The 23,765-nt window shown below is 32.9% G+C and overlaps 1 protein-coding gene across 5 annotated transcripts in view; it reads left to right on the forward strand.

The window, feature by feature from the left end:
* STIM2 (stromal interaction molecule 2) overlaps positions 1-23,765 on the forward strand; it is a 150,682-nt gene that overhangs the window by 119,295 nt on the left and 7,622 nt on the right. For 3 of the 5 annotated variants that reach the window (XM_037730145.1, XM_037730146.1, XM_037730147.1), the window contains 7 exons: positions 3,586-3,701; positions 6,543-6,720; positions 7,267-7,444; positions 11,966-12,133; positions 12,410-12,433; positions 12,855-12,955; positions 13,193-13,431. In XM_037730145.1, the coding sequence (XP_037586073.1) occupies positions 3,586-3,701; positions 6,543-6,720; positions 7,267-7,444; positions 11,966-12,133; positions 12,410-12,433; positions 12,855-12,955; positions 13,193-13,431 (1,004 nt within the window). The remainder of the gene's footprint in view (positions 1-3,585; positions 3,702-6,542; positions 6,721-7,266; positions 7,445-11,965; positions 12,134-12,409; positions 12,434-12,854; positions 12,956-13,192; positions 13,432-23,765) is intronic. The other 2 variants (XM_017505110.2, XM_017505109.2) reach the window with 1 other exon arrangement.

Consider the following 23,765-nt stretch of genomic DNA (forward strand, 5'->3'; position numbering starts at 1 on the left):
TTATTTAATCTTTTTAAAGTATGCATTTTCAAGTTTTAATCAATTTTTCTTGTCTAAATAATCAGGCTCTTGAAAAAAATTATTTCCAAGGAACGTAATTTGAGTATCAGAAGGTGATACTCAAGTTAAAACAGAGTGGAACATTAAAATGAGATTAGAGTTTTTTGATTTATATATGTTGTCCTCAGTATGAGGAAAAGTATCAACTATATCTGTAAATAACATGAAGGGTCAACTTTTGACCAACCTAAGAAAAAATTTTTCATTTGATACTGATTCATTTTTATGGACATACCTTCTTGAATGTATTAATGTTCATCTCTTTCTTGTTACTTTTTAAATGATAATAACCACCTAATTATGGTGTCTATAAGTTATAGCTGAATTTTTAAAATGAAACTAATAAAAATAAAATTTATGTTACATAGAAGTACTTTGTATTATCTCATTTAACCCTCATGATTAAAATGAGGCATATATTGTCATTTCCATCTTACAGGTTAAAAAAAAACCAAGTCACAGGCAAGTTAAACATTTTGCCCAAGGAAGCATTTAAACCCAGATAGATCTGATAGCAAAGTCCAGGTTGCCAGTTTTTCCCTTAGATGTCTGAATCCAGTTGTTTTCTAAATTTTATTTTCTAAATTATATCTAAATTATATCGTTTGCAAATCGCATGCTAATCTTTGTCCTAATTGCCTTTATCTGTCTCTTCTGTTTTTGATTGTAAGCTTTTCTTCTCATAGAGTGCTAGATACAATTTTAGTACTTACTGTTGATTAAATTGAAAATGCAATCTAACATCATTATAGTCTCAAATTATAGAATATGTATTCTTGGAAGCAGATGTGTTGCAAATAGCAAATGATACAATTATAATTTCTAATCATGATTTCTAATTATATAATATATACAGTTATAATTCCTAATTAATTTAACTTAATGAACTTGAAGGATTTAAATGTCAAAATTTGCAATGATTCCACCAGAACTTTTTACCCTTACAAGATTGCTTCTTAAGTTTTATTTTTCCTTGGATGATTTCCTACATCAAAAAAGACTCCAATCAGTTTTTTACAATCTAATCATTATATGTAATGAAATATATACATTGTATCCCTAGTCAACTTCCTTACATGCCCTATTTAAATAAGTATCCTTTGTTGCCTTGTGGTTTGTATTTTGGATCAAGTTGGAAGTTTTCAAATCTCCCCTAAATGTATTCTGAATATCAACATTAGTATTTCTAATTTTATTATACACATGACTAGAATGATGAAATTATGGGAATAAGAGTCAATTTAGTAAGAACTTACTGAATATCTTTTATGTTCATGGTACAACTAGACACTAGAAAGAAGACAAACATTAAATAAATTATAGTTCTTGCTTTTAATTAAAACAAGTTCCTAAGTTACAACAGAGTAGGACATTAAAATAAGATTCGAGTTTTTTGATTTATATATGTTGCTCTGGGTTTGAAGAACAATAGGAATTTTCTTGTTATCTTTTGAGAAATTTCTTTATATAACAACATGAAATAAAATAGGCTGATGTGTGTTTTGACAGTCGGCATTGTAGCTACTTACTTCTTTTGGTTCAGTAAGATTAATCAGAGATGCTTCCAATTCTGGTAAAATTGTGGAGACATCAGGTACTTGTCAAGATCAACTTTTTAAATAGTGCACAGGTTACTATAGAAAAACATTATAAATATAAAAGTTCAGTTCTCAGGTCAGCGCATTGGAACATTTTTTAGTGGAGGAGAAAGGAAAACAGCAAACTCTTCCTTAAGCCCCTGTTATATAGTAATGAAATTAGATGAGTCAACTCGAAGGGGCAATATCAGTTAATTTCAATTATTATGTAAGTTCCAGAACTCTTTGTATGGTATCTGTAGACATAAGAGCTAGTTACAGGAATGTGTAAGAAAATGTATTACATATTCTAGGTAGTTGGCCTACAACAGTTCATTACGATGTTTATTTTCAGTGACATTAAAACCCTTTACATCTGCTAAAGGTAGCCAAAACTATGTTAGTTTTGTATTTGTTATAGCAGTTATCTTAAACCTTTTACTGTGTTTTCTATACTCTGTAATTTTTACTACCAAAGATTATACTAAGGCACTTTTTACCTGTCACATACCACCTCATTTCTTTCAGGCCTTTGTGGCCTTCCCTGACACTCTAACCCACTCAGGTGGAATCATTTTTACCTCTGTACTCATACTGAACCTTGCATAAAATTCTGTTATATATTTTCTTTTTTACTATATTTCCTTGTCTTAGTCTGTTGATAGTATTGCTGTTAATTCATGCATCCATCCATCCATCCATGCATTCATTTAGCTATTACACAAACATTTCTCAAGCTTCTACTTTTGGCAAGTACTGCATTAGGCTTTGGGGATACAGAGATAAGACATAGTCTTTGCCTTCATGCAGTTTGGTAAGTGTCATGTTAAAGGTGTAAGGGAAGCATTATAGGAAATGTATCTGTGGAGAAGATAAAGGAAGGCATTTTAGAGAGGGAATGTTAGAATTCTTTGCTTAAGGTTATATAGAAGACTCATAGGAGTTCCTGTAATTTCTCCATACTTAGAGAGTACTGATATCTTTCTACACAAAATGTTGTGTTTCAGAGTAGCCTTTGGAATCATACATATTTCGGTTCAAATCCTTACCTTACCTATTACTAATTATATCTACGCAAGATACTCAACCTCTCACAATTATCTTCACCTATAAAATGGAAATACTGTTACAAGGTTTTCTTGAGTATTAAGCCATTGGTACACAACCCAGCATGTATTATATGCTTGTTTTTATTGTCATTGTTATTAATTTTATTATTATTTGTGTAATAAAATCTTTACTAGCATCATACTTGGTTGTTAAGAAATCTTAATTGAGTACTGGGCTGCTTGTATTTACACTCCATAATAAAATAATTTTATTTTCTTATTTTACTTGTGCCCCCTACACGCTTTCTTCATAGCTAATAAAATCGTTTAGTACTACTTACTATATAAATCCCTCTACCTACCTACTTCAATCTGTGAAGGCTTCTGTTCCCCACTTGTGACTTTGATGTTTTTTGTTTAATTTTTAAACAGTTTAAACATTAGAATGTAAAGGTATAGATTTTTTGATAGTTTTAAAGAAAAGCAATGTGATCTAAATTGAAAACTTTTTTAAAGTCTGCTATAGATGTTAAAGTAAGTTACTTACAATTTTATTATCTTTTGTGAAAGGATAATAAATGCCAGAAGTAATTAATGATTATAAAATATTTTCAACTTTATACATTTCTAAATCATAGTAAGTCATAACAGAAAGTAACCTTAGAAAACAGAAACTTTTCAATGTAGCTATTAAATGATTAACATACAGGAGTCTTTCTACAGCTAAGTTTGCGTTGAAAAGGTTTTTGAAATATAACAAATTATTAAATCACACATGAATGAGCTCCAACAGTGATCATCAGTAATATGTAAAGTATTAAATGTGTTGCTCAAATATTTAAATTTATATACTAGAAATATTTTCATTTAATATATATATGTATTTTTCAAATAAACAGGATAGCAGTGCACGAACCTTCATTTATGATCTCCCAGTTGAAAATCAGTGATCGGAGTCACAGACAAAAACTTCAGCTCAAGGCATTGGATGTGGTTTTGTTTGGACCTATAACACGTTAGTATTCTCTCTTACTCAGAAGATGATGTAAAAGAATATTCTGATCATCTCTGTGTTATTTAAGGAAAGAAAAAAATAAGAAAGGTAGTAGGCATCTAAGAATCATCTCTTAGCTGTGAAAGAAGTGTAACACTGTCTTAAAACAAAGATTTATAGAATGTGATTTTCTCTCATTGAGTATGAAATTTTTAAAGCTGTTTACTAATGTAAGAAGTTGTTAAAAAAAGAAAAACTATGCTTAGCTGTCAATTTAGAATTTTTAGATTTAAAACTTTGGACTTTTGAAGTAGTTTTAATGTTGATGTTACTATAATTGGATATTCACTGAGGAGTCTTTTAAAAAATAATACAATCTGACCATCGTGATGGCATGAAGCAATAGATCCTAACAATTTCACCAAATACCAAGAAAAGGGTTTTTTAGGTATAGATGGAAAGCAAAGACTCACTTGAAGCTTTATAAAGTAACAGACTATACTGACAGAAGCACAAAGTAGAAAATGTTATTTGATTGTTTTGAAGAGAAATATGTAAGAAAGTGTTGCGCAATATCCGTAAAGAAAATAAACCTTATATTTATTTACTTTGACAGGAGTATTTTTCCCCAGAAGAAATGTTTAATATGTTTGTTTTATTTAATTTGAAATTTCAGAAAGCTTTGGGAGAAAGTGTTTGAAGAGTACACATTTTAAAAGAATTATGTTTGATTTTTTAAAAGGCAAAAAAGAATAACAAAATTAATACGAGAAAAATGGCTTCCACAAGTTATAAAGTAGGAAACTAATGTTTATTCTCCCTGGATTCTTGGAGTTAGGAGATTTTCAGGTTTCTGTGATACTGTCTTGGGAGTGGCCCTTCTAAAAAAGGGTTACTAGAATTGGTTGAATAGATTTTATGACTTTCCTGATGGTTCCTTTTTTGGCTTGGGCTGAAAGAGCAGCTGGTGAAACAGCTGGAACTCCCCTTATGAGAGCTGGTGGAAATACACTGTTGGTGGAAATTACAAACCCCAGGAAATAGAACACTACCGAAATGCCGAGCGTTCCACAGAGATGATGCCCTTTCCAACCTTTTCCTTGTCCTCACTTCTAGACTGATTCCAATAGGGAATTGTCTTCTGTGGAATTCTGTCCAATGTTCCTCATGTGAGTGGTTAGTGAAAATAGGAATTAAAGTATAGAATTTGTTTCTATTTACAACTTGATTAGCAGTATTCATATTAATCTTGGATCTAACCCCTTTCCAAGCCCCCAAAATTATATTACCAAGTCATTTGAAAAGAAATCAAGCTAGTCTCAAAGAAGATTATAAACAAACATTTAAATAAACCAATTAAGAAGTTAATGATACATTACCTTTTAAATATGCTTTTCTTAGGACGATTGAGTAAATGTGCCCCTTAGTCAGAACACTCACATTAGATTTATTTTAAAAACCAGCATTGTCAAATGAACAGAGATACATTTTAAAAGAGTGTTTGTTTTTTTAAAATCTTTTCCAGTCTGTGGTGCTTATTTCTGAGTGTGAGACCTTATTTGTATAATGTTATTTATAGTCAAAGAATAGGGCTCATAGCTGAAGTAGAACCTGAGCCGAAAGTCTCAGTGTGAGGCAGACATAAAAAATCCTTTTGAGATTGTAGCTTTCAGCAGTACGTTTCTTCTACTACAGGTGAAAGGTTGCGGGTGTGCACTCTGGCAATATGGATAAATGAGCATCTCTGACATAGAGCATGCTACATATCACACCACACTACACAAACATAGCCAAACCCCAGATTTGTCAGTCTGTAGGACTCTTTATGTCACCAAACTGCAAAATATGTTTCTACTAGAGGTCTGGGCATTTAGGTGGTTTTTCACTGTGCGCTGTATCTCTTTGGAGCATTAAAATAATATATTAGCTATCATGTGTCTCTGTTCCAGAGGGGCTAAATTAAGAAATTTGAATAGTGATTTCTGTATTTTGTATCACTACCTTCAGTGATACAAAACACAGTATCACTTCTAAATAGACCTTGGCTCCCCACTCTTTATTTTGGACATAAGGTTGGGGATTAATATCATGCCAGTAACCCCCATATCTTTGGCAAATATACACCTAAAATTGATAATTGTTACTACTATTTAACCCAGGCTTTATCAGCCTTAGAACTAGTCACTCTTTGGGCTGGATAGTTTCTGGATAAGTCTTTGTTATCAGCAGAGGGGGCCACAGGGAAGAGTTGTCTTGTGCACTGCAGGATGTTCAGCAGTATTTCTGGTGTCTGCCCGCTAGATGCCAGTAACCACTCCCCCGAGTTGAGACAACCCAAAATTGTCAAATGTCTGCTGGGGGTGGGTGAGGAATTATCACCAACCTTGAGATTAACCTCACCGAATTGGGAAAACACTTTTTGGTGAGTGATCAGGTTTGTAGGCGTGTCTAAAAATGTGGCAGCTGCCTGACTTGACTGAATGAAGGGAGTCGGGATGATGGTGGTGATGCTTTTGATGACTCCCTTCACCCCACAAAGGACCATTCTGGCAGCACATGATTAGAGGTGCTGTTGCTTTTTCAAGGGTCCCCATGACTTTGGCTATTCCTTCTACCACCAGCAGGGCCATGGTGTGTCCATATGGGCTTTTCTCTGCCCTTCTATAAGTCTCACATGTCAAAGAGTTATAAGAAGCACAGTCATTATTTGAAGAAAGAATTTTTAAAAGGCTAGAGCTTGTGCATGGGAAAGAAATCTCCAATTTTTCATTTTGTTTTAAATACTACCTAAAAAGTGTCTTTTTGTATTGAGGGCCTGCCATATTCAAAGATTAATTGAATCATCTATAATTCTCTTTATAGGCCCACCTCATAACTGGATGAAGGATTTTATTCTCACAGTTTCTATAGTAATTGGTGTTGGAGGGTGCTGGTTTGCTTATACGCAGAATAAGACATCAAAAGAACATGTTGCAAAAATGATGAAAGATTTAGAGAGTCTACAAACTGCAGAGCAAAGTCTAATGGACTTACAAGAGAGGTAAGTAAAAAAAGAAAAAGCATAAATCTTGTTATTTATGTAGGCAAATACAATTTGTAAAAAAATTTATGGGCATGTGCTTAAACACTTATATTTAGGTTATTACACATTAGGAATATATGCATATTTGATATCATATTTTTAGAAAAGTATATTTTTGTCATAATTACAGATTTATTATAAATGTAAATACTTGGGAATAAATGAGTAGAAGAACAGTGGAGGTAAGTCAAATGTAGTGGAATTAGATATGTAGTTAAATTTTATTTTTAACTTGATTTAAATAATTACGAAGTTTTACAAAGCTTTTTGTGGAAGAGTATTTCTCTGCTTTCCCTGTCTTTTGAACCCATGATAACCAAAATAGCTGTATAGTAAGTTGCCTGATATTTTTATTAACCAAGCTTAAGGCTAATGAAAAATGCTATGATTTCTGATTGAAATATGTATTTAATTGCCTGACACAGTATTCATTATTTTGTTAAAAAAAAAAAAAAAAACCTTTGGAATTTTTTTGAGGAATTTTTATTTTTATTGTTCTATAAGGCTTGAAAAGGCACAGGAAGAAAACAGAAATGTTGCTGTAGAAAAGCAAAATTTAGAGCGCAAAATGATGGATGAAATCAATTACGCAAAGGAGGAGGCTTGTCGGCTGAGAGAGCTAAGGGAGGGTGCTGAATGTGAATTGAGTAGACGTCAGTATGCAGAACAGGAATTGGAACAGGTATTTACATTAAAAAAAAAAAAAATCATTTGTAAGGATGTTAACGTTGCCACTCTGAGGAGCCAGATCCTGTTTTTCTTCAATTTCCTACATTTAGTTCCATTGTATACTGTTCCTCAGCTGATAAAATAATCATTTGTTTATGTTATTAGGGCTGATCGAAGTTCATATAGCAAAATAACACAGTAGTAACTGAGAGATAAAGTTACCATCATGTTCACTCATTCATGAAATCTTATCCCTTGCCATGTTCGTTGTCTTGAGTAAAGTTAAGGTGTTTGTTTAACATCTGTAATATGTTTAAGTTTCTGACTATAATATACTAAGATAAAGTATATCTAATGTTGAACTTCTCTGCGAAGATAAAGGATCTCTATTAAACATCCATTTGAATCCTGTTAAATGGTTTTAGAACATAATCTGCTAAAAGTTCTGAAGCTGTCTAAAAGATGTCCTTTCCAATACCTGCTTTTCCTGTTCAGTTACTTAAGATAGAATATAGGCATTTAGGCATTGGACAGAGTCCTTCAGAGAAGGTGAGGTTCTGGGAGAATTTAATTATAGGCAGATGCATTAGTTTTCTATTCCTACTTTTTAAAAAAAAATACCACAAACTTAGCAGTTTAAATAAACACAAATTTATCATTGTAAAGATCTGGAGGTCAGAGTGAGGTAAGGCTAGACTGCAGGACTGTATTCGCTCTGCAGGCTGTAGGGGAGGGCCTGTTTTCCTTGCCTTCTCCACCGGTAAAGGCCACTCACGTTTCTCAGCTCATGGCCCCTTCCTCTGTCTTCAAAGTGCGTCATTCCCACCTCTACTTCTGTGGTCCCATCTCCTCCTTCTGACTTTGATGCTTTCTTTACTGATAATGAAACTGAAGAACAAAATGAGGATTGTAAAACTTGCTCAAAATGAGAGGTGACTCAGTTATAAAGCAGAGGCAAGAACCTAGGTATTCTGCCTCCACTTTATTTTATGCACTGTTGTTGCCTTCTTAATTGAGTGCTAAATAAAAAATGCAAATTAAGTGATTAATGACTTAAGGTCAACTTATGAGAAAGATGCACTATGCATTACTGTTTTCTTCAAAATTATAAGAATTTGTCTGATTGAACATAGCCATCTTTTTTATAACTGTTAACTACTCCTCTCACACCCCCAGACATCTGTTTTTTGGATCTTTTCCCTCCAAGGACTCTTAGGCATATTTTATAGTCATACCCCATTTACCTAACAAAGCATATCAGCACAGAATGTGGCAAGGAATCAGGGAGTTGACAAAAAAGGCCTAGTCTAAATTATACTGTATCTGAGATTTGGGTATTATGCCCTTTACACTCCGTTAAGAACCCCCTGCTTTTTTCCACCAAGATGTCCAACTCTCGTTTTGTTCTGGTATATTTCTGTCTTTCTAAACTTTGTAGATAAGAAAGAGCAAATCAGAAAGCAGTAGTTTGGAATTCTTCTACAGAGATGTAAATTGATGGTAGTACTTCACATGTGACTGCCTCACAGTGCAGAAGAAGAGACAATATTAAAAAAAGGCTCCAAGAATTATGGACATTCTAACTTGAAGCTCTGGGAGTGAGACCATGCACACCTCAGTAGACCTTAAAGTTACCAAGAGATGATGTATTGGTACAAATGTAATCTCGTTGGATCCTGGGTCAATAAAAGGGGATTTAAAGGAAGGAAATTGGTATTTTAAGAAGAACACTGTCTGGCATGATTATATTAATGAGAAACAAGAATTTCTAAGGACTTACTGTGTGCTGGAAGTGTATGCTACACACATTGCCAGTGGTTTGCTCATATATTTTAATCCTCACAACACACAAGATACTGTCTTCATTTACAGATGAGCCGTGTAGAGAGGTTAGATAACTTGCCTTGGGTTCCACAGCTATTTGCTGGTAAAGGCAAGACTTTGCATGTCATATTCCAAAGTCTATGTCTTCTCATACTGCTATTAAAAGCTTTGCTTGTAGAAATAAGTTTAACTGAGAAATGATATATAATGTGACATAACCCACAATTCCACATAGTTCAGAGAATTACTATATTTTGTCTGTATTTAAATATAGTGTGTATTTTGTCATACTGCTATTAAAAGCTTTGCCTGTAGAAGTAAGTTTAACTGAGAAATCATGTATAATATGACATAACCTACAATTCCACATAGTTCAGAGAATTACTGTATTTTGTCTGGAGAATAATCAACATAAATTTAGAAGTCAGGAAAATCTAGTATTTTTTTTATATAGTGTTATTTTTCCTAGAATGGAGACTTTTGGGTAACTAATAGTACCACTTTATATTTTGTATGATTTAAATATTTTTCACAAATTAGTTTCTTAGAAAAAGTCTCAGGAAGCCTTTAATTAGGACAAGTGATAATACCCCTATTGGTGTAAGCCTTAAGAGCTTACTAAAGGTCACAGAGATGATAAATAATGCAGTTGGGTCTAGAAACCAAGTTTTCAGATATTTAGGCTGATTCTTTCTGTGACATCATGTTTTTACTCACTGTTGTTTTATTCCTGAGATAGAAAAATTATGTAAATCATTATTACATTTTAAACATTTATTGTTTGCAAAATCTGTAAACAATTACTCAATTTTAACTGTGTTAATTCCCCTGTAAACAACAGTGTTATTTAAACTGAGGGTTGAGATTTAGATCAAATGAAACATTTATGAGTAATAGCAGAGAAAACAGTTAAGTAGTAGCCACTATTGGAAGGTCAGACTTTCCACAAGTCATTTTGAGTCATTATTTGGCAATCAATCTAAACATTGTTCAGCTTCAATTTATGCTAAAAATATATAAGTAGTTTTTATGTTAAAAGTGTTTCCACTGAGCTCTTTTAGGGGAAATACATTTATGGAAATGTCATTAAGGAGAATCTATGATTAAAGAGAATAACTTGAATGAATTTTTTTGAGATTCTCTGTATAATTCCTTGGAAGTGAAAATTGTATAGAAACTTTAGCTTTAAAATCTTGTGAGAACAAGGGCTTGCAGACATGCATTTTGTGGTGTTATGCAGGTCTGCATGTTACGGAACCTGAGCTTAAATTTTCTCTTCCTGAGAGATTAGCAGGGACGTCACACAGCTTACCTAACCGACTTATTAAACACAGTATTGTCCCAGGCCATTGCACAGTGAGTCATGTAGGCACATGTTGCTTGGGATTTGTTTTCAGTGAGTTAATGCTCTTCCCCTTACTTTAATGTGTCTTTTTGAATTGTCACCTATTGTTGCTTTGTGGATTTCATTTTTAATTTTGGAATTTTAAAAGAGATTTTTCTACACAATTCTTTGTTTTCACTATCTGACAGCTGTTCTATTTCTTTATCAGAAGTTTGTGTATAGTACTTTTGTTAGTTTATTCTGGCAAACGATGTTTGTTCATATCAAACATTCCTTTGCTCTTTAGCTTCCTTAGTTAGCTTTGGGGAAAACCAATCTGTATTGTGGTGCTCAGCACGCAGGATGCTCCGTAGTTCACTCATCGCTTTGCCTGAAGGTCTTGAGTGTGAGTGTACGTGCACGATTTCATAAATTACATCCTGTATCTTTACACAGCTTTAGTTTGAAAGCACTTGCTAGTTTTTAAGTAAATCATCCCAAGAATGATTTACTGTTCCCTTCCGTGTCATTTCCTTAGTGAGGCTTTCCTTAACGATGTTTTTTCTTAGCACTTACCACCTAACCACCAAACATTTTTGTTTTTTCTCTGTTTATTGTCTGGCTTCATTAAAGGGCAGGTGGAAGAAATACTATGATATCCTTATACTGAAGACTATGCATAGTTTCTCATGAAAAAAATCAAGTAGATTCTCACTCAGAATCTGTTTTCTCAAAATCTGTATATGGTCTGCAGATGTTCACTTAGCTACTTTCTGGTATATTCAAAGCAGTGAATTATGTAGCAGAAGTGGTAACACAGACAATAATAGGCATATATACTTGCAACAGTAAGAAATAACTGGCCATAAAGAAGATGTCATGAAAAACTACAGAAAAATACAATTAAAAAAATGAGTATATAGTGAAGGAGCTACAGTAGGCTCTTCTGGAAACATTAGGAGGAGGAGTAGAACATGTATCCACCCAATTTTGGACACTTCTTTATATAATACTTCATAAATGAAATATGCATTATGGGAAAAGTGTCATCAGTTTTGATTTGTATATACCCTTGGTTTTTTTTTCCCCCTCAGTAAGTCTGGTTTTCATAAAATAAAAAAACTAAATATTGCAACTTAAGATTTAAATAAGCTGTCTCTACCCACCTTGGCTTCACAACTTTGCTTAGTGGATTTAAGATGCACATGAAACTTCAGCCTTAATTTTAATGCTAGTAATATATTGTATTAGACTCTGCAGTTTAAAACAATGTCTACAAAAAGCATAATTAAAATAGCTTTTTCTTTTAGTTGGGGTACTAAAAAATATTTTAATCCTTTCTTCCTCTCTCTCTCCTTTCCTGCCTCCTTCCTTTTCTTCTTCTAGGTTCGCATGGCTCTGAAAAAGGCTGAAAAAGAATTTGAACTGAGAAGCAGCTGGTCTGTTCCAGATGCACTTCAGAAATGGCTTCAGTTAACACATGAAGTAGAAGTGCAGTACTACAATATTAAAAGACAAAACGCTGAAATGCAACTAGCTATTGCTAAAGATGAGGTACTCTCTTGTATTTCAAAATTTACTAAATTTGTTTCTTAGGCTGCCTTCTTAGAGGAATTATTCAACTGGGGTACACAGATCTAAATAAAAGTTTTATTATTGCAGATTCTTTATTTGAACTGGAACTTACTGTGTAAATAGACTGTAGTAATCATAAGCTGTAAATTAAAATTACTGTATCTAAAGAAGTGTATACTTTTGAAAGTGACCTTAGTGATTTAAAGATTCTTTTTTATCATTATCAAAGCTTTATACCCAGCTTTTTCCCTCTGGGTTGCTGCTTCATATCTGATTCAGGTTAGTAGTTACTGGAAATTAATTTTGACACTTAAATTGTGTGGAATGAGAATAAGTCTTAATCTGAATTCTAGCAAAAAATATTTAAAAGTTCAGTTCATGCATTAGCACCATTCTAGTAGGATATTGTTAATGTTTTTCTGTTACTTTAGTAGAAGATTCGAGTCTTCCTGAACCATAGAAATAAGAAAAAAATTCTCCAGAATAAAGTTTTGGGTTACATTGATTGCCTTGGAAAAGCATGTTTTTTCCCTCATCTATTTTCTTTTTTGGAATTCAGTGATATCTTGGCTAATAATTCTCTACTGGTTTCTGATTTGTTAATATGTTCAAAACCAAAATAAACTTTATTATTTTATATATGCAAAAATGTTTGTATTTTTTTCAAACCTAGGATATTTTATTCCTTTTCGGTTTCTAGGCAGAAAAAATTAAAAAGAAGAGAAGCACAGTCTTTGGGACTCTGCACGTTGCACACAGCTCCTCCCTAGATGAGGTAGACCACAAAATTCTGGAAGCAAAGTAAGAATGTTATTTTAGCTATTTGTTTATTTGCTTTATTGTTTATTGTGTTGAAATGAGTAATTTATAGACAATTTATATTTAAATTTATCATTTAACTATATAGTTACATAATTTATGCTAGTTTTAAGAGTGGGTTATTTCTTCTTGAAATTAGTTAATTGCCACAGTCTGTTCATGTATTGCCTTTTAAAGACTTTTTGATGCAGTAAGTAATTTCTTCATTGACTTTTCCAGGAAAGCTCTCTCTGAGTTGACAACTTGTTTACGAGAACGACTTTTTCGCTGGCAACAAATTGAGAAGATCTGTGGCTTTCAGATAGCTCATAACTCGGGACTCCCCAGCCTGACCTCTTCCCTTTATTCTGATCACAGCTGGGTGGTGATGCCCAGAGTCTCCATTCCACCCTATCCAATTGCTGGAGGAGTTGATGACTTAGATGAAGACACACCCCCAATAGTGTCACAATTTCCCGGTAAGTGACAAGTTCAACAAAAAGTGTTGGTACAGGTTTTAAAGTAATTTCCTCCCATGTCCTTTTAGAAGTCATGTACTTTGAAATCTGTGACAAAAATTTCATTTAATATTCATTTTCTCTTTTTGTTAATAATTTAAATATTCACTGAAAATACCATATGAAATGCATATATAAATAGGCTATGTATATTTATGTCATGTATTTATACACACAATTTAAAGAAATCTGAGTGCTTTATAAATTTAATTATTAAATGTTTATTTGAGCAACTGTTACATATAACATTATGTTAAGTGTTTAATATAAGACTTTGCTTTTAAAACATTGCTTGTAATTAAATTGAAATGGGGAGTCACATAAAAACATAACTGATAGTAAAGATAGCATACTATAAATGCCAAATCATTTATAGTGTGGGAATGAAGTGCTGAACTTTCAGAGAAAGTATCGTTTTAAATGGCTACTTAATGTATAGTAAAAATAAAAATTAGGGGAAGATCTTGTAAACAAGGATTTGAATCCTAGCTCCACCACTAACTCACTCTAGATATGTACTTGTATTATTTTGCTGGTTTTATTTCTCTGGTTTGATGGCAGACAGTTAATGCAAGGAGAATGAGGAGGCACTCAACTCCTAAAGGAGGAAGGAAGAGTGGACAGATTGTAAATACAGTGAACACTAGAAGTGTGGGACTGCATTCATTTCACTTGCTCCACACCACAAGGTAGTGATAGTTGCAAAGTTATGTCTAGATCTGGACCGGCTCTGCAGTTTGAATATTGTCAGTTTGTATTTGTTTATTTGAATTATGTGCCCTTAAGCTTGCCAGATGCAACACTGATTCATAAGTATATGCTTTTGTTGGAAAACTGTAGCTTTTAAAAGTTGCGTTTCCTTCTTAAAAGCCGTGTTTAATATCTGAATTGTACATGAAGGTGCATTCTCTAGATTAAATAGTTTTTTTTCTTTGCTTTTTAAAAACACTTTTTGGGGCAGGGGCAGAGTGGATATCAATATGTCTGTTAAAAGGAAACACTTGTATTAAATGTGAATAATTATTCTAGTTTTAAGTGATTGTAGTAATCAGACAAATTTAAAGTTTTAAATAAGAAAAAAGTACGAGTCGATTTTAAATTTAATGTTTTCTAAATGCCGTGATCAAATGTATTATCTCTAAAAAATAACTCCTGCCAAAGATTACAATTTGAGAGCTCTGCCTCCACCCAGAGGCACGACAGAGGTACTCTACTCTGCTAAGTTAAAAAAGCCTAATTTCTGGACCTGATGAATGGAAAATTCTTGGCAATGGAAGTCTAGGGAAGGACGATGGCTCTTCATTTCTGTATCCTCCTGTGCAGTTAAAAAAATTTTTTTTACCATGGATATGTGTAAATTTTACAAGTTTCAAGTAATGACAAGCATGTATGTAGTATGTTAAGAACAAAGTAAAAGGTTTTAGCAGTATACAGAATAATATTGTCTATGTTTAATTATATGGAAAGAAAAAAGCAGAAAATATCGATGGTTAGCTCTGTGGATAGGGGAATTGGGTGATCATTGTTTTCCTATTACTTTTGTTAATATCTGCTAAATGCTTTCCTTGGTGAGAATGTGGTAATGGTTTAAACTTTCTTATAAAGCCCTTCACACGAAAATCATATGCCCACCTACCAAAAAGATAAACAGATTTTAACATTTTTTATTTGTCTTTTACTCTGAAGTAAACTATTACAAATATACCTAAACCACATTGCCTTGCCTTCCTCAGTGTTCTAAAGTTGTGACTTACGCTAAAGCCTGTTATACTTTTATTACGTGCATATATATCCATAGCATTATGTACAATTTTTGTGTTTAGAAATTTGCATAAATGCTATCAAATTAGGTATTATTTTACAACTCTTTTTGCTCAAAAGTTACATTTCAGAAATTTCTGTGCTTATGTAGAGATGAATTAAAGTCACTGATTAATGAATTAACTATATATTTGTTTATGGTATTAAAAAATCCATAGTTTATCTATTTTTCTACTGACATAGATTCTTCCTACTTTCTTGCCCCTTACAAACACTGTGCAACCAGCATCTTTACCTGTATTTCCTTGTGCATAACTTCTGAGAGCTTCTCTGTGTAAACACCTAGAAATGGACTGCTGGGTCATTGGGAAGGCATCTTTTACTAGTCATTGATAAGTTCCTCTCAAAATGCTTTACATACTCACTGTTTTATAGGAGTGCTTGTGTGCCTGTATCCTCACCAGTACGTGGAATAATCCGATTTACTTGTTTTGCAACTAGAGTGGGTTTGAAATGATACCTCACTATTACTAAAATTTTTATTTCCTTGATGACCGTTGAGGTTGAGTACCGTTTCCTTTATTGGCATTTGTTGTTCAGATTTCTCCCCCTCTGAGTTGCTTCTTCTTGCTGTGGAATCCCTGAAAGATTCCGTATTGATGTGGAAGTGTTCTATTTTCTGATTATTTGAGGGTTGCAGATACCTTCTAGACTTTGGCTTTTTTAATGGCAAATTGTGAATCTGATTTGTGTTTTTTGTCTTTTTCAGAAGTTCATAGATTGCTATTTGCTCTCCTTAGAGTTTTTAAGTTGTTCTTTAATCCATTAGTCCTTTAATCCACCTAATAGTTATTTTTGTTCATAGTGCGAGGTTGGAATCTAAATATATCTTTTAATGTATGGGTAAACAGTTGTCTCAGCTTCATTCCTTGAGACTTATAATAATACCATTTCTCTCCATAGACACATAAATGCTTCCAGCTCTCCATTTTGTTTCACTGACCCCACTCTGCTTTAGTTTCTAGAGTTTTATAAAAAGTACTGATAATTTGATCAGACCAAATCTTTATTATTCAAATTCAAAATTTCTACTCAACTAATTATTCTTCTGAATTTTAGGATCAGCTTATGAAATTCCATGAAAGTTTCATTGGGTTAAAAATTGTTTTTTATTGAATTTATGAATTTATATGGGGAGAATTATTAATTCCATTTGTTGAGATCTTTTATATCTTTAAATAAAATTGATAATTTATTTTCTCTGTACAGGTCTTACATTTTTTTAAAAAAATACTAATTTTTAGATACCTTAATAAATTTTTGGTAGTTACATATGTTACCTTTCTTATAAAACTGTATTTCAGATTGCTTGATGCTGATGAGGAAATGCCATTGGTTTTGGTAGGCTGAATACAGAATACCAAATACAGAAACATTATTTAAATATTTGATGGTAGCCTTGGATTTTTCATGTTAACACTAGTAAGTTTTTTCCTGTTTATTGCCCAAGCTAAGACCTCCGGTAAAATATTGAACTGAAGTGGTGACTGCAGGCAATAGGGATTGCCATTTCTGACTTTAAAGAGAATGCTGCCAGAATTTCACCAGGAAGTATTATTTTTTATGTTTTTGGTAGATTACTTTTAAGTTAAGGAAAGCATTTCTATTTCTATTTTGCTAAGAATGTTTTTTTTAATCAATGGGTATTAAATTTTACCAAATTATTTTTCTTTGTACTTTGAGGTAGTAATTTGTTTTTTATTCTGTTGGATTTTAATCCGTTTAAATAAATCCTTTAAATGTCATTGAAACTGTATTTGTCACAATATACTATTTTTTATAATGTGTTGGATTTGGTTTGTTATTTAAGATTTTTGCATCTTTATTCACACATTGGATTAGCCAGTAATTTTTCTTCCTAACACTATCTTGGATTTTGGTATCAAAATTATATTAGCATCATAAAATAAAGAGTAGTTCCCATCTACCTACATATGTGGTTTTGTTTTTCATGGTTTCTAGTTACCTGTGGTCAACTGTGGTCTGAAAATCGTGAGTACAGTACAATAAGATTATTTTGAGGTGGGGGGTAGGGGAAACCACGTTTACATAACTTTTATTACAGTATATTATTATAATTGTTTTTATCATCAGTTATTGTTAATCTCTTACTGTGCTTAATTTATAAATTAAACTTTATTATAGGTGTGTATGTATAGGAAAAACATAGTATATATCAAGTTTGGGATTATCCATGGTTTCAGGCATCCACTGGGGTCTTGGAATGTATCTGCCAAGGATAAGGGGGAATACCATACTCCTAATTCTTTCAATCCATTCTTTTATACCTTTAGAGAGGCAGCAATATAAAGTAGTGGTTAAGATGTGGAATTCTGGAACAAGACTGCTTGGGTTTGATTCTTTACTGCACTTTGGTAGTAACGGTATAATCTTTTACTCAGGGCACTTATTGGGAGGCACTCTCCTGAGTTTCTGCTTCCTTTTCTGTAAGATGTAGCTTACCTTGTGGAGATATTTTTTAGTTTGAATTAAATAATACCTGTAAAACACTTGGAACCAGCTCCTGGGCTATAATAATTACCCCAATAAATGGTATGATTTTTATTCTATACCTTGAAATAGTATAAGGTATGGATTAATGCCTATGAATTGACCTTGATGTAGATATGTTTTGGCAAAAGGCAGATTTTTAAACTATAGTATTAATTTAATTTCTTTAATGATGAACAGTGTAGATTTGTTAAGTTATATGTTGCTAGAATCTTGTCTGTCTTATCTGAGTTTTAAAATTTGTTGGCTTAAAGTTGTTTATACTATTTTATATGATTTTAAAAATCTCAGTTACATCTTTAAAACCTTTTTGTTCCTAATAATTACTTATCTATGTCTTCTCTTGTCTCCTCATTCATCAGTCTGGCAGTTTGTCTATTTTATTTCACTCTTGCCAAAAGCCTGTTTGTTTTGTTAACATTGTCTGTTTATTTCTGCCCTTTTATTTCCTTTCTTGGGGTTTACTTTTTTACATGTTTGTTTTAGTATTTATACACCTCCCACATGAATTTTGAGTCTTTGTTTTCTCTTATTTTAAGGCTATGAATTTCTCTTTAAGAGCCACCTCCACAAGTTTTAATATATTAATTTGATTATGATCATCAAATACTAAAAGATTTCCAATTAATAACATGTCTCTTCCTTGAAAAATGAATTATCTGGAAGTATATGTTTTGATTTTTAAATATATATGTTTGTGTTGTTTTCTTATTGTCTGTTGGTTTTTAAAAACATCTTTGCCTATTGATTTCTAATTGCGCATGGTTAGAGAATAGTGTCAATATGACTTTTTTTTTTTTAAATTCCCTGAGACTTGCTTTGTGATTTAGTATTTATTAGTCATATATTTTAAAGGTTCTGGATGTATTTGGAAATTACATTTTCTTAATTGTTAGTTACAAGGTACGATACAGTCTGTTAAATCAGGTGTTACTTATGATAAAATCTTCTACTGTATATACTTACACATTTTTGTTCTTCTATCAATTGCAGAGAGATGTTTGTTAAAATCTCCTATGTTGGTCAGTTTCTCCTTATAATTCTACCCATTTGTGTTTTATGTAGTTTGTACCAAGTTATTTGGTGAATACAAGTTCAGGTATAATATCTTCTTTACAGATTAACTGTTCCTTTTATAGTTACGTGGACACTGCTTTATGGCTAATACTTTTTGCCTTTAAGTTAGTTAATACTACCTGATACTGAAATACCTATAATAGCTTTCTTTTGCTTAATATTTGCCTAGTGTATCTCTTTCACTTTCTTCATTTCTAAATTTTTCCACTATTAGCCACTAGATATGTCTCTATAAGAAATAGCAGTAACTGGTTTTATTTTGCATCCTACTTGAGAATCTGTTGCCAGCTAAGGCAATTATAATCCAAATACATTTACTTTCCTTGTTGATCTGTTTGAATTTATCTCTGGAATCTTGTTTTATGGTTTCTGTTTTTCATACCTCTTCTTATCTTCTCTCATTCTCTTGAATAACTCAGGATCTTAAGAGGCTTTAATTTTAGCCACTGCTCTTCCATCTTAAATTGTGTCTAGTATTTTGTTTTGTTTCAAATGTCTCTCAAAACAGTAACTGCTTTTGTTGTTTCATCCAGTCATAATTTAGATATACTTATGTGTTTATTTCTCTTATTGCATTTTGCTTGTTCTTTTTTTTTCTTGAAAATATGTTCTTCAATAAAAACTATTGCAGTGAGCAACTAGGAGTGATAAATTCTCTTAGCCTTTGCCTGAAAATGTCTTTATTTTCACCCTCACTTTAGAGTAATAATGTAACTGGATATTCACTTCCATATTAACAATTAGTTTTGAGTAATTCTCAGTTATTTTGAGGCTGTCATTGTTGCTGTTGAGAAGTTTGTAGTCAGTCAAGTTGTTTCAGATAGATGAGCTGCCTTTTCTCTGATTGCTTGAAAGATGTTCTCATTGTCTTTGTTTTCATGTGGTTTCCCTATAATATGATGGGGTGTGGATTTAAAGAGTTTTTTTTGCTGATATTTGCTGAAAACATGTCTTTTATCAGTTCTGGAAAAAAAACGCACTAGCCATTATCTCTTTGAATATTCTTTTTTCTTTTTTCTATTCACTCTTCTTGGAATATTAGTTATGTAGAAATATTAGGACTAGTATTAGTTTGTTAGTTATATATTGCATCTTTTTTTATCTTCTACATTTCTTAACCTTTCTTTTTATAGTCTTTTTATCTGTCTGTGCTGCATTTAGAGACATTTTCTCAGATCTGCCTTCTAGTTTACTAATTATTTATTTAGTTCTGGTTTTGTTTAACAAATCCTTTGAATTTTTAACTCTAATTATGGTTTTTCATTTCTATGAGTTCTCTTTGATTCTTCATAAAATGCCTTCTTTTGTCATATTTTCAATTTATTGTTATATAGGTTCATGATGTAAAAAACAGATTTTTTAGTTTTCATTTGATAATCCCCTTATTTGATATTCTTGGTCAATTGTTACAGCAGTTTCTTGTGTTTGCATAGTGGATTGCTTTCTCTCTCCTGTTTTATAATTTTCTACTTAGCTATTTTTAAGGAGATTGGCATTATTCCACCCTGAAAAATACTGTATGAGTGGTAAAGTGCCCCTCTAAATACCTTTCTTTTCTTCTGGTAGCAGTATTAAGGATATCACCAAGTTAGGACCAGTTTTTTGTGTTAACTTTTTGGAACAGTTTCATAAACCCTTCTGGTATTATGAACTTACACTCCAAGCTAATATGAGATATAGGCTCCACACTACTGAGTTTTTCACAGAAGCCTTTTAAAATTCCTATATTTAGAAATCTTGAAATAAAAGAAATTTTCTTGCTCATTGGTTAGAATTTTTCCCCAATGTACCCTTTCACTGAGGAATGCAGCCCTTCTTATCCAGGCTTTTTATCCAGAACACTCACTTACTATTCCAATACCTAATGTAGGCCCAAAGCCCAATGTTTTGTCCCCAAACTAAACCCGAAACCCATAGATTACCGAGACTGATAACCTCCCATAACAGTGGTCACTCGCAGGCCCATTGGCATTTACTTTTAGTCTTTGTTTTGACCTCTGAGAATTTTCCATTCTTTCTTACAAACTCAGCTATGTGTTTAAAACAATTGTTATATTTTATCCATTATATTAGAATGTTTGAGGGTTTTTAAACTGTGTTGTTGAGAGTTGGGAGATAGTTGTCAGGTTGCCTTTGACTGCCATGTTGTTAGAACCAGAAGTACATACATTGTTTATATTTCGTTGCTGTTAGTAGAGGAATCCCTCATTGAAAACAAAATTTTATCCTTTCCACCATAAGAAACATCACAAAATATAATTTGTAAATATAGGGTCATATTAAACTGCTCTGCTTCTATAGGTAATTATTAATATGAGAATGAAAAGTTACCCCAGGAATAGATTTCTATACAGTGACCTTTAACGTGTCATTTATCTACTGGGATAAATCACAGATGTGAATGAATGTTTATCTTCATTAGGAATAATTAATGGCCTGGAAGTATTATAAGATATTCATATTCGCATTACATAAGGATAACTAGTTACAAGGCCAAAGTGCACTGTTTTTTAATCTTCCATAAATTTTGTGATGTTGCAACTGTTTACAGCCCTATATGGACTTCTTCAAGCAACAAGGAGGAAGGACAACCCTCAGTTCCAAGTGTACATAACTCTAATGGACAGATTTTTTAAGGCAAAAGAGATGGCAGCATATGTAAGAAGATATTTTTGGAAAAGATCGTCAAGTTGTAAACAACTTACAGATGCGGCAAATTTACTGATTCTTTATTATATTCTTTATTGCATTACATGGAATTTTTCTTACATAAGCTATTTACTTCCTTCTTAAAACTTTCTTATGCAATATATTTTTTTTAATCTCTGTGGATAGTATTTATTTTTCCAAGTAGCGAATCCTGATCCTTTCAGACCTCATTTCTCTCCCACCATACTTACAGTTATGACTGAATCTTGCTGCTTTTATTGCATATTCCAAATAATGGGTGATTGCTCCAATGACTGCAACATATGCTGAGAATTGTAGAATTTATTTTTCTATGTGACATTGGACCTTTTTTTTTTTTTAATTTACAAGACATATTTTCTTCTTTGGCAAAGTGAAAACAGACTAAAGATTTCCAGGAACCCTATAGTTCTCTAATCTATGAATCATTGTAAATAAGTGAGAAAAAATTCTATTTGCCAGCTAAATTACAAATATTTCCATATGTTTATTTGTGTTTGGAAAAAGCCTTTTAATTTTACTTTATTTTTCTTTGTTTCAATTCATCTTGTTATTTCAGTGGCTATTTCTGTTAGTATCATTCATTGATTTACTGAGTAGATGTTTACTGAGCATCTACTTTTTACCCAGCACTATGATAGTTTGGTGGTGTGATGCAAAGTTGAACATGATACACAGTGATTGCTTTCATGGATCTTAGAGTCTAGTGGAGCCATACATTGAGATAACTTATGCAATAGGGAAATATACTATGGTATTACTGCATGGACACAAGCTAAAACACTGACCTCAAACTTGGAGGGATTGGAAAACTTCCTGGAACAAATGCCATTTAAGCAAAGACCCTGAAATGGGAGGTCAAGGGAGACTTGGGGAAAGGAAGCATGGAGGTGAGAGAGAATGTGATACCTCTGAGAAGCTGAGAGAGATACTGCTCCTAATATTCCTGCAACAGAACAGAGGGACACTAGCTCCAAAACAGAGGCTGGGTAAGGAGGGCAGTCTGATCCATGGTAAGGGTTTTCACTTTAGGGGTTTTAAGCACTATACCTTCATTTTCCTTTCCCATTTTAGAGGGAACTTGCAGGTACAGTGTGGAGAATAAATTGGAGGGGGAAAGTCAGGATTTTATAGTATAATACTTGTACAGTAGTTCAATATAATCCATCAGCAGTGAGGGTGTAGGAGAGCAGACAGATTTGAAAGATATTAGAGAGGTAGAGGTAGAAACCCTATGGTTAACTAGATGTGGATTATGGTGGAGGAAGAAGAGTCAAGAATATCTGTGTTTGCAATTCTGATGACTGGGTAGGTGGTGATGTTATTTGCTGAACTAAGGAACAGAAGAAGGAGTGAGCTTGGGAAGGAAAATGTTGAATTCAGTTTGGGTGTGTGTGGCACATTTATGTGTTCATTGGACAGTTGGATAAAGAGTTCAGCAGAAAGATTAAACCTAAAGTTACAGATTTGGGCTTCTGTAGACTACAAATGATCATTGAGGTCATGAGGTAGAAGAACTTGCTCAGGAAGATTAAGTGGAACAAGAATAGAACAAGGCTTAGAACAGAACTTTGAAGAAGACCAGCAGTTAAGGGATGCATAAAAGAGGAGATAAGAATATGCTCAGAGAAGACAAGCAAAGGATAAAGTAACGATCAGTTAGGTGCTGGTCAGATGTCAGGAAGTATTGAGGTGCTGATTGAATTTAGCAACTGTGAGGTAGATCATGATCTGGTTGAGAATGGTTTCAGTGAAATTGTGAATATGTAAGTAAGCACTGTACAGTTTCTTTGGTGAATGAGTGAAGATGAAGTAGTAGAGACAGTAACATAGACAATTCTTCATGAAAAGGAGCAGAGATACATCAGCTGAAAATCAGACTGAGGTAGAGGGTTTTTTTTTTGTTGCTCTTATTGTCATTTGCTTGCTCTTTACGTTTGTCTTTTCAGCGTTTGCTTTTAAATGCTATGGGAAGGGGAAGGGCAGATGATGACAATTAAGGCAAGAGAAGGAATAATCAATAGAGTAAGATCCTTGAGCTTGGGTTGACAGCAGGATAGATAAGTGGAAGGAACACAACGTATGAACTGGAAAGGTGGACCATGATCAGAATCTAAATGTCTAATATCTTGACTTAATTTTTTTTTTTTTTTTTAAGAGACAGGATCTCACTATGTTACTCAGGCTGGTCTCAAACT

Source organism: Cebus imitator, unplaced genomic scaffold (assembly GCF_001604975.1).
Source record: "Cebus imitator isolate Cc_AM_T3 unplaced genomic scaffold, Cebus_imitator-1.0 Scaffold333, whole genome shotgun sequence".
Lineage (NCBI taxonomy): Eukaryota > Metazoa > Chordata > Mammalia > Primates > Cebidae > Cebus > Cebus imitator.